The sequence below is a fragment of the Peromyscus californicus genome, unplaced genomic scaffold (genome assembly GCF_007827085.1).
Source record: "Peromyscus californicus insignis strain IS unplaced genomic scaffold, ASM782708v3 Scaffold_16__1_contigs__length_79575227, whole genome shotgun sequence".
Taxonomy (NCBI): domain Eukaryota; kingdom Metazoa; phylum Chordata; class Mammalia; order Rodentia; family Cricetidae; genus Peromyscus; species Peromyscus californicus.
This window is the reverse complement of record NW_026294458.1, coordinates 10570560-10581994: the sequence shown is the minus strand read 5'-3', so window position 1 is coordinate 10581994 and position 11435 is coordinate 10570560. Positions and strand designations below refer to the sequence as shown.

At 50.0% G+C, this 11435-nt stretch overlaps 1 protein-coding gene across 2 annotated transcripts; it reads left to right on the top strand.

The window, feature by feature from the left end:
* The first annotated feature begins 2148 nt into the window (after window positions 1-2148).
* Window positions 2149-8984, top strand: Ahsg (alpha 2-HS glycoprotein). Of its 2 annotated transcripts, none has more exons than XM_052739743.1 (7): window positions 2149-2361; window positions 3954-4043; window positions 4400-4484; window positions 4797-4960; window positions 6086-6187; window positions 7589-7672; window positions 8589-8984. In XM_052739743.1, the coding sequence occupies exons 1-7, from the start codon at window positions 2149-2151 to the stop codon at window positions 8862-8864; spliced, it is 1014 nt and encodes a 337-aa protein (XP_052595703.1). In that variant the 3' UTR covers window positions 8865-8984. The 2 variants fall into 2 exon arrangements, with proteins under 2 accessions (XP_052595703.1, XP_052595702.1); XM_052739742.1 differs by having other exon boundaries at window positions 3954-4064.
* The last annotated feature ends 2451 nt before the right edge of the window (window positions 8985-11435 follow it).

Genomic DNA, 11435 nt, shown 5'->3' with positions numbered 1-11435 from the left:
CGTCTTTTTTTTTTCATGCAAAATCTTCTGTTAATAGAATTTAGTGCTGTACACGTGCAGCCCTGGGCAATGCCCCCGAGGGACAGGCTGGCACCAGAGCACTGGAGGGGCTGTGACTTCGGGGGGTGTCCGTGCAGACGGGCATGAAGGCTGTTAGCTAGAACTCCCCGTTCCTCATAGGGACAGAGCAGCCCCATCCCTCCGGGTTTAAAGGAGATGAGAAAAGGCCTGAAGGGCTCTCATGGCTGGGATACAGAGCCCCAGCAAGCTGGAGCTGACGGGCGGGCTGTCTGGCTATGGGGTAAAGCAGAGACAAGGAGCCTGCTGCTCACGGGTGGAGATTCCAGGCTAAGGATGGTGCGGGTTACCAGGCAGAGGATTCCAGAACAGGCTCCTTCCTACAGAGCAAGCACAGGTGTACGTACCTTTCCACCTTCGACTCACGGGGCACTTCTGTAAATTATTCCTTTTCACTTTGGGTTTATGCTAACCCCAGTGGGGAGCAAGCAACATACACAGGATGGATGGGTCTCTATCCAAGGGTCTGAGAATCGGGTTACGTGAAAGAGAGTAGATTAGGTTTTCAAAAAGACAGTTCCAAGTCAAAAGTTCAATTGGGCTGTGAAGGGTAAGGTTGTGGTTTCTATGCCCGAACATGTAACTTCTAAAGCACTCAGTAATGTCCAGATTAAGTGCTTTCAAAGAAAAGCTTAGCCCTCCCAAAGAGCTCCTATGTCATGCCCTTAAATAAGGATTGGCACACAGTTAATGGGACGTCGACTCTGCTAGACGAGCAGCTAGGCTGTCTCGGAGAGTCATGACCCCTCCTCAAGAGAGCCCGGAGTTCCCATTCAGTTCTGTACGTGCATGCACAGCTGGAAGGAAATATAAAATATGAGCCTTTGCAGCCACCATCTCTGCCCCGTCACCTCCCTCACTACCCACACCCTCTCTGTCCCCTACAAGTGGATGCCATTAAGAGTTCCTTCAGGAGTTCCTTCTCCTTCTTCTCCTCCTCCTCCTCCTCTTCCTCCTCCTTCTCCTTCTTTTGTAACAAGTACTTTTTTCCCCCTTGAAGCAATATTAATTCACAGGACAAATCCACCCAAACACGATGATCTTCCGTATTTGAAATGGTCTCCATGGGAAGGCTTCTTTGCTCTGGGTCCTTGTACGACATTTCTGGAACCTGTCACTGTCCTGCCCACACATTCCTTGAAGTTTGTGTCTGGGGCTGTCAGAAGCCGCAGCCACACTACCATCCCGTTGTGGCTGCAAAGAGAGATGAGCGTGTTCATAGCTGCCCTTGCCTGGAATGCTGGCGCCCAACCCAGAGCTGTGTCCAACAAGTGGCACACAGTAGGCCAGACCTCCACTGCACTGCACGTGTGCCCTGGCTGGGACCAGAGGGACGCTGGTGCCAAACAGCCACCCAGAAGTCACAAAGCAGGGCCTGCCTCTGCGGTTCCCTGCAGGGCCTGGTGGTGAGGTCTCCTGGACGGAGAACGGGGAAAGGGAAATCCATACAGCTGTGCTGGTCATACCTCCCTGACCTAAGAACTCCTTCCTTTCACCTCCATTCTTCTTCCCAAAACACTGCCATTTCCCATGGCTCACTGAGTCTTTGTCATGTATGTCATCCGTAGTCTCCCTCGACTAGGATTCTTCTCGAAGGGGATCAATCGACACCATTAAAAGATTTATCAGATTGTTACATAGCGCCCTCCCCGTCCTGGGTGCCGCGGCATACTCAGATTCGGGTAGACAACCCTTCCTATGCGCCACGCCGGCTGCACTCTGGGCTGGCCGTCTACTTCATGTCTACTTCACCCTCAGCTGCCTCCCCTCTCTGCTGTTAGAACTGTGTTCCAAGCAGACTTTGGAACATCTTCCCCCCACGGCAGCATTGACTTTGGCAGATTTATTGAGGATGGCTGATGTCCTAACCTATTTGCTTTTCCAGAGCTGGTATTTGCAGGGATTATTTGGAACCAGAACAAAATTCACCCCACGCCCTTATGCAATTCCTTTGGCAGGCTCTATCAGATAAATAAAGCCCTCTGCCCCTCCATTGGTCTAGCTCTCCAAGCTGATCGTCTGGGCTAGTCCTCACTTGGGCCCATCTTCTACTGCCTCTCTGGAGCGGCCATGAAGTCCCTGGTCCTGCTCCTTTGTTTTGCTCAGCTCTGGGGCTGCCAATCAGCTCCACATGGTACAGGGCTGGGTTTCAGAGAAGTGGCTTGTGATGACCCAGAAGTAGAACACATGGCTTTGATGGCCGTGGACTACCTCAATCAACATCTGCTTCATGGATTCAGTCACGTCTTGAACCAGATCGACAAAGTCAAGGTGTTTTCTCGGGTAAGTGAGCCTGCGATGACTGAACTGAAAGGATCTATGTTTGGGGCGCAACCCAGTGCCCCAGAGGCTAGCATCTCCCAGTGTAGATAAGACTGCAGCGGAGACTGGTCTCTTCCCAGAAACGGGACAGGGAAAGAGGAGAGCAGGAGAAGCCACATCAGTACCGTGAGAGTACCACATCTCACAGACGATGCTCCATGTAGGAAGAAGAAAGGACTCTGAAGGATAGTTCACAGACCTCAGGTGGAAGGCAGGACTTGCCGGGAAAACTTGGGCTCCTATATGCTGATTTGAAAATCACTTCTCTTTCTTGGCTTCTGTTCGTCTCTGATGAAAATGGAAAGTGGCGTTTGACCAGCGCCCATGTGCGTCAGCCCTTTAACACAGACCATTTCATGAAGCCCCCTCTTTCCCCATTCCAGCCCTGCATGGCAGCCATGCTGTTGGATAACAGATGGCAGATGTGGTGGGCACTCACAGGTGGAAACCATAAACTCTCCCATAGTTGGCTGCTTTTGACATACACCGTGGGAAATTCCATATGGTTCAGCTTAACATAAACATGGAGAGGACATGCTTGTGTCACAAGAGACTTGTGAATTAGGAGGGAAAGTAAAATAGACATCAGGATGCCCAGACTGGGGAAAGATAGCCAGTATTACAAAGGGACGGCTGATTGGAAACCAGGGTTTTCCTGGGTGAATTTTAACAGCACGGCAGCAGAAAGGCATGATGTCCAGCTCTGTGCAGATGAACACGCAGTAAACGTGTCAGAGGGAAAGCCACCAAAGAGCATTGTGCACCAAGCGTAGAGATTGAGGGCTGCTTTCCTTGGGACTCCCAGGTGGAGCAGGAAGCAGGGAGTCGTTTGGGACACCCCTGCACTAAAACGCAGTGCCTCTTCTCATGGCATGCTGAGGTCTCAGGCAGAGCTGAAAGGAGAGGTAAACTGAGCCGGCTTGAGACTCTTCCAAACTTTGGGATGGTTCAAGATGTGAAAAGAGGGATACATGACCCGGTAGAGTAACTGAACAACCTCACAGGGTCCTGCAAGACTCCCAGATTGCTTCCACACCAGTGATGACAGTTTCCCAGCCCCAGAATGGACAGGCAGGAAGCAGGAACGCACTGTGCATCCAAGGCCGGATGAGCTAGACAATGGGAGAAGCCATGAGAATCCTCTAAGGAAAGGAAAACTGAAAGGAGAGGAGGGATGCGGGCAACTAGAGAGAAGAAAGAATGAAACAGAGCGACAGAAAAGAGACAGAGCAAGATGCTGAACTGCTCAAAATAAAAAGTGGCCCTCAGTATCACTTCTGCTTTGTAAAAGCGAATAAGGACTCAGAATAATAAGGACTGTGGCATGCACAGCCAGCCAAACCCTCCACCCCCCTTTCTCCATTTCACACCTGCCCCATCTATAGTGAAAGACGAAAACCAGAAGACAGTGTGGAGACAGGGGAGGTTGGGACCGGTGGGGCTCTTCTCACTTCTCCCAAAGTTCACCCTCACCCAAGCTCCACCAGGGCTTCATGCCAGCTGACACATTGGATGGGCTGGCACTTGCTCACCTCCTCCTTCCCTCTCCACAGCGGCCCTTCGGAGAGGTGTATGAGTTGGAAATAGACACGCTGGAGACCACCTGCCATGTTCTGGACCCCACTCCCCTGGCCAACTGTTCTGTGAGGCAGGTGGCCGAGCATGTGAGTCCCAGTTAATGGGTGCTACCTCATGGTGGGTGGGTGGAGCCAGGCCACGGCGGTTCAACAGAGAGCAGCCGGGCCTTAGCCAACTCATGGCAGCCGTCTTGGCTAGCCAGGGCGCAATTTCGAAAACCGCTGTTGGATGGCGCCTTCCTGGGGGTCGATTTTCACAACACTTGAGCTTTCTCCTTGAAGCCCTCCCTGAAGGCAAATTATAAATGTAAGAACTGTGAAGGTGATCTTGGGTGGGTACCTCCCACAGCCCTGCCAGGACACTCCCCAGCTGAGCACCATGATGCCGTGCTCCTGGGCATCAGCACGGGTTTCTTTTCCAGGCGGTGGAAGGAGACTGTGACTTCCACGTTCTGAAACAAGACGGCCAGTTCTCTGTGTTGCACGCAAAGTGCCATTCCACTCCAGGTCAGATGATTCTTCTGCTTGTTTTTATCTTGTAGCAGGAGGAAGGAATCAATGATTTTGAACCCAAATAGTTCTCACTTCATTGGCAAGGATTCGGGGTATTGGGGTTCTAACACATTTTTTTAAAGGAGCTTGTTCCCATGGGTGAACATTGTCCCTTATGGCTATGACTTGGTGAAGCTTCATACAGCTACTTGAAGGTTTAGAGAAAAGGTGTGTTACGGTTGGAGCGTGCATAGCCCTTTCTGAATAAGCAAACGGTATTGAGTACCTCGCAACTGCAGTTAAGACCCCATTCATCTTTCTGCCCAGACTCTGCAGAGGACGTGCGTAAGATATGCCCAAATTGCCCACTGCTGGCTCCGCCCAATGACACCAATGTGGTGCACGCCGTCAATGCTGCCCTGGATGCCTTCAATGCACAGAATAACAGAACCTATTTTAAACTGGTGGAGATTTCCCGGGCTCAAAATGTGGTAAAAAATCTAAGACTCTTTTGGTAGATTTGGGCAATTAATTTGGTGGCCCTTGGGGAATGTTTGGGGGTGGCAACTAGAAGACAAGGGGATATTGGTTGAAAAGGTTGGTGAGGGGGCTCCTGGGACTGTGAGGAACCCCAAACTCTCAGCAACTGTCCCAAGCTGAGCCACTTCAATATATCAGCCACAAGGAGCAGCTAGGCAACAACCTGGCACCCCTACTTCTACTTACCCCTTAACACCAGGGCTCTCTGTTCACACGCAGTAAATTCACTGGATGCCAGCCAATCACCACCCCACCACCACATCCGCAGCAGTCTGGAAATCAATACTTACAAAGGTCTGGGGCTACTCATACCGACAGGCAGCTAATGGAAGGTTCCTAATCTGCCTTTCAAGTCCAGAGATGTCGGGGTTGGGAGGGACCCATCTAACTGTACAACAAAAGTTTAACTGTTTGCGTGCAACAGAATTGTGATGTTTAAGAAAGCTGGCAATCTGGAAGTAAGCCAGGACATAATTGCACATGCATTAACACAGGTGGTAAATCTGTAGTTCCTGGAAAATACCCATCCCATGCTATACCAACTACCAGCTGTGCCGTGCTGGCGAGGCTCCAAGCGTTATGAGGAAGGAGGCAATAAATAATGACTTCCATTCTCTCCTCTGCTTTGTTTCTCACTCGATCCTGGTGTATGAAAACCGGTGTGCGGCCATCTCTTCTCTTCTCCCTGCAGCCGAGAATGGCCGGAACATCAGGCTCCAGTGGTTGAGGGCCAAGGAGATGCTGGGTTCCCATCCCTGCCTGTCTAGAGTTGGCCTTTTGACTTCCCGTTTCCTCTCTGAAAACTTCCCTCTCCCCTGAGTGATGCACAATGAACACTTCCCAGTCCTTTGAGAAGACTCAGCTCCTACCTCCACAGCCCAAACTATTCCGAACGCAGTCCCCTCAGCCGCCCAGGGCCACACACATGGTCTGTGGGATTTGTGTTCTCTCAGGTGTGCCAGAGTATGGCCTTCCCTCCTTCCCCTCTCTCCTCCCTCCCTCCCTTCTCTCCAACTTCTTGCTCCTCTCAATTCCAGCTCATCTTGCCTCACGTGTGTTTTCCTTTTTATTCTTAGCCTCTCCCAGTTTCTACTTTTGTGGAGTTTGTGGTAGCCGCTACTGATTGCACTGCTCAAGAGGTCACAGATCCAGCCAAATGCAACCTGCTGGCAGAAAAGGTGAGTGGCCCAGACCCTGGGGTTCTTGGCACTAGGCAGACCTGGTTGTGTTGAACAAACATCTCTTTGTAGTTCACTTCTTGGGGCTGAAGGAAGAAAGCGGGGAAAAAAAAAGTGCAAAATGTCCACTTGTGAAGCTGGAGAAATGGCTTAGCAGTTAAGGGTACAAACTACTGTTCATCCAGAGGACCCAAGGTCAATTCCCAGCACCCATGTCAGGCGGCTCACTTTTAACTCCAGTTTTGACACCTCTAACCTTTGCAGGCACCTGCACACACACATGCACTCAGAAACACACACACACACACACACACACACACACACACACACACACACACACACACAGATCCATACACATAATTATAATTAATAATAATAAAATCAAATCTTAATTTTTTAACATCTCCACTTACCCACTTTCTGTGGGGCTGGGCCATGCCGGATCTTTCTCTGGTGCCTCACCTTCCCCTTCAAGTGCAGTCGCCAAACTATCTCACCTCTGAGAAGTATGTGAGTATGCGGAAAGACAGCGGCCAGTTCCCGAAGCAGTCTGGGCTCGAGGCTGCTGGGAGCACGAGAAGTAGCTTTCCCAAATGAGCCTCTGATACTTGAAAGCACTGAGTCTTTGAGCCAGTCACATCCATTTGTGGAGATTTAGCTTCAAGAGAGTGTCAGAGGTGTTGGACTGAGATCCACCTGTAAAGATGATGCACCCTCCTTAACTCATGGCGGAAGACAGAGGAGGGATCCCAGTGTTCAAGGAGAGTGAGTCACTGAGCAATGTGTGGTGGCACATGAGCGAACAGAAAATTGTGCGGGATAACGATAGATGTGAGAAAAGCATCCCTAGAGTGACTGGAAGACACAGGGCACCAAAGTCATGTTCACAGTGACCTCAAGTCCTAGTTTAAGTTGTATTTAGCAGAACTTATTTAAAATTAAAAAACCCACACCTGTGTTAGCAGTAGCTCTCCCTACACCACCCCCGTCTCAGGGATGACAGGCAAGTGGTCTCCCTCTCACAGTGTTTCTGTACATTCAATGCTATTTGTAGAATTGCGCACCATGTGTCTTATAAGCAAAAAACCAAGTTTCATTTGAAGCAAAGTTAGGGTTTATTAAGTGAGATGTAAGTTTTTTTTTTAAGAAAGCGATATCTTAGATTTAAGTGGATATGTGTATGGAGAGAGGTGGGTGGTAGGACTGACTTTCATTACCTAGGACATGGGTGTGGCTTCTCAAGAGAGAGTTGCCCAGAAATTATAAACTTAAAAGGGGTAAATTCAAAAGAAAAGAATTAGAAATTTACGTTTCTTTGCTTCGATATATTATACTGTAGTTGAAACTGGGGGAGAACCATTTTTGTATCATTTAAAATAACGCTTTTCTTTCTGGGGACAGCAATATGGCTTCTGCAAGGCGAGTGTTGTCCAAAAGCTTGGTGGGGAAGAGGTTTCAGTGGCCTGCAGAATTTTCCAAAAACAGGTAACTTCATGGATCTTCTTCAGAACAGTGACCCCTTCACACTTCTGCAATGGATTAGTAATAGTGGGATACTTGGCCGTCTTGTCCTAAGCCTCAAAGTGGGATGTAACACTACAGTGTGTGAACTCATCCCCTGGGTGAAGCAGTTTCAGCCCTGCCTTTCTTTCCCTCTCATTCACGGGTGGCTATGGGGGGGGGGGGGGAGTCCTCGTGTGGAGTTGGCAAAGCCGCCTTGTTATTTGCAAAAGATGGAAGTGCTTTTCCTAGTTACAGAGACCAAGTGGGCTGCTCTGCCTGGCAGCTCGGAGGTGCTCCTGGCAAAAGGGGGAAGGCTCTCTGTGGGTGGGGTGCTCGTAAGTGGGACTGTGTTTGTGGAAGGAACACTACTGAGACTGCGGCCCCACAGGCCAGTTACCCCTTCCTGTGAGGGTCCTTAGTATTTTACCAGTTCTTTTAAACTACATTCTTCCCAACAATGTTTCCCTAACAATCATTCCTGTGAAGGAATGGAGAGGGGCCAGGTGGTGGTGGCGCACGCCTTTAATCCCAGCACTTGGGAGGCAGAGGTAGGCGGATCTCTGTGAGTTCGAGGCCAGCCTGGTCTACAGTGCGAGAGCCAGGAAAGGCACCAAAGCTACACAGAGAAACCCTATCTTGAAAAACAAAGAAAAAAAGAAAGAAAGAAAGGAAGGAAGGAAGGAAGGAAGGAAGAAAAAGAAAGAAAGAAAAAAATTGAAAAAGAAAGAAAGAAAGAAAGAAAGAAAGAAAGAAAGAAAGAAAGAAAGAAAGAAAGAAAGAAAGAAAGAAAGAAAGAAATGGAGAGGGGGTGCAACCCAGACTCATAGACAGCCCTCTCTGGGAGGAAGCAACAATCTTACCTAAGAAAATGGTCCTCTCTCTCCCTGTGCCCCTACAGCCCCAGCCAGCCAGTGTCGTCGAAGCAGGCTCTGCACCTACAGCCCCACCAGTCGGCCCACCCTCATCTTTGGTGGTAGGACCTGTGATGGTGGCAGTCCCTCCAGCCCACGGAACCCACCATGACCTGCGCCATGCCTTCTCACCCGTGGCCTCAGTGGAGTCGGCCTCGGGAGAAGTTGTTGGCCCACCTAAGGTGGTCCAGCCTAGCATTGTGGGTGCTGCCGGTCCAGCGGTCCAGCTGTGCCCAGGCAGGGTGAGACACTTCAAGATCTAGGCTAGACTCAGTGAAGTAAGGTTTTTGGCAGAGAGGACATAGCCGCCATTTTGTCCAAGACTGGACATGAAGCTGGCGAGCTTGTCCACTGACAAGACAGGTGCCGTCTAACAGCTTGAATTCCAGCTCTCTTCATCCCTCAGAGGACAGGGGCAGAGAAGGGATGGCCGGCAGCAGCATTGCCACATATGTGACAACAAACGGCTGCTGCCATCGTTTCTCTGCCTTCTCGCTGACCTCATAAAAAACGGTTGCAACCGTGACATTGAAAGGTGCTCTTGCCAATCTTATATCTACCCATAAATAAAAGTGCCTGAAGGACCTTTCTTAAATAAGAAGGTTCTGAGCCAAAATGTGGTCACGGTCATTGTCTACCTCCTTCCAGTCTCCTTGTATGTGTGGTCTGTCAGTCCAACAAGTGCACGGATGTCACTTTACCAAGTCTACATGGAATAGAAGCAGAGATGCAGGAGAAAAATCTACTGGGTTGCAATAATCAGGAAAGTATGAGACCAAGATGTGCTTGAAGCCCATAGGCAATGACCGTTTCCTCATGAGAAAACAATTCTGTTCACTGATGGAGAACCAAAAACATTCTCAAAGGAGGTCCCAGGGCCTACACTTTGTAAAAACAAAGTTGGCTTTTCCCAACTCTAGGGAAAAGAGGGACTGGTAATTAACACACGGTTCTCACTCTCATTGGATTGGTTCATTATGCATGTAGAAGGTCCCTGTTGATTGAGGTAGTGATCATTGTGTGAGTCCAGTAACCTGACCTCAACCCCCAGCAACCACAGGAAGACGGAAATAGAGCCGCCTCCCCAAAGACCTGCTGTGTGTGGACTGCGTGCACTTCATTGTATGATGGGGGTGGGGGTGGGGGGTTGGTCTTTCTAGTTCACCCACTTTAAAACCAGAATAAGCCGGGCGGTGGTGGCGCACGCCTTTAATCCCAGCACTCGGGAGGCAGAGCCAGGCGGATCTCTGTGAGTTCGAGGCCAGCCTGGTCTCCAAAGCGAGTTCCAGGAAAGGCGCAAAGCTACACAGAGAAACCCTGTCTCGAAAAAACCAAAAAAAAAAAAAAAAAAAAAAAAAAAACCAGAATAAAAGGTCTGCTGTCAGAACAGTTAAACAGTTACAGAAGGAGAATCTGGGAAGATGACCTGTAAACGTCTGTGGACGTTCTCAGGCACCAGATGGCATGATGGACTGAGTCGGTCCCCGTGAAGGGGGAGTCCTAAGCGGCGTCAGTTTTTATTTGTCATAAGTCATTCTGCTACCTCACTCCTGGGCCTTTCCAGACAGAGTTTTAATACATTAGGCCAGTTGAGTGGCCACACTGAACCAGGAAGACAGGGTCAGGCATTGCTACTGTCCGTGTCACCTGCCTCAACGGTTTGTCAACATGACAGAGAAAGAAGGACTGTCCAGAAAAGCAAGAAAATCACAGGGCTGAAAGCATGCAGATATAAAGAAGAGGGCATGGGCAGCTGTGCCGGCTGCTGCGGGGAGAGCAGAGGGCACAAAGACTGAGAAAAGCCACTGTTTAGTTGGTGACTGAGAGGTTACAGTCACCATTGGCTGGTGTGGTTGCACTAGGAGGGGTCACCTGAATGTCCAAGGTTGCCCAGTGGGACGTGATGAGGAACTAGAGGGCAGGCGAGGTCCCCTCTGTCAAGCAGATTATGAGGGGTACAAGAGACCAAGTGTCACCTGGGAGAGTAAGCAATGGGAAGAAAGGTTTCTCATCTAAGAAAAACGGTTCCGAGTGCCATTAGGGAAGCAGTGGAAGAAGTCAGGAAGTGAACAGTCATGGTGGGTGTTAGCAGGCGGGAATTCTAGTCTTTCTTTGAGGAAGCTTGCCAGGGGGTCCCAAAGCGACACTTCTCCCACAGGGCTGCAGAAGATTTATCCACTTTCCACTCTCGCTACACACAGGAGTGGCTGTGAGAGAGAATGTTGTGGATTAGAGGTTCCCCAGGGCAGGTGGCAAGTGTGCAACCCGAATTAAGTAAAAAGGAGAATGATATTCATTGAGCTGGTCTTCGCTAAGAAACAGCTGGATCCAGGAGTCCAAAAGATGTCATCAAGTTCTACCCTACTTATTTCCCATGTCCCCCCTCTCTCCTTGCCTCCAACCCCTTCAATGCAGCCACCAACAGCCTTGCATCTACCCAACCCTCCTGGATGAAAGACCAGCCAAGACATCCAAGGAAGGAGCGTTCTGGGCTGGAAGAGCAGGCCCAGGGGCTCTGTGGCTGCCGTAGATTGGTATGGTTAAGAACAGAGACAGGTTGAGCTGAAGAGGGAGGGCGAAAGACTGGAGGGGACAAGAGCCAGGCCATGAGCAGCCCTGCTACCCCCAGAAGGAATTGGAGTGTTGGTCCAGTTGAAAACACTAATGGTTTTAGATGGAGGTGGGTGGTGTAGTCGACTTTGCATTAAAGGATTGGGGGGCAGGGGGGGTGTATCTGGAGAGATAGTTTAGAAGTTAGGGGCATTTGCTGTTCTTGCAAAGGACCTGAGTTCAGTCTCCAGCAATGGTCTGCCACTCCAGTTCCAAGAGATCCA

Coding starts and splice junctions, on each gene's coding strand:
- Ahsg (XM_052739742.1), top strand. CDS start 2,149: ATGAAGTCCCTGGTCCTGCTCCTTTGTTTTGCTCAGCTCTGGGGCTGC. Junction 4,485..4,796: donor AAAGTGCCATTCCACTCCAG/GTCAGATGATTC, acceptor CTTTCTGCCCAG/ACTCTGCAGAGGACGTGCGT. Junction 7,673..8,588: donor GCAGAATTTTCCAAAAACAG/GTAACTTCATGG, acceptor GTGCCCCTACAG/CCCCAGCCAGCCAGTGTCGT.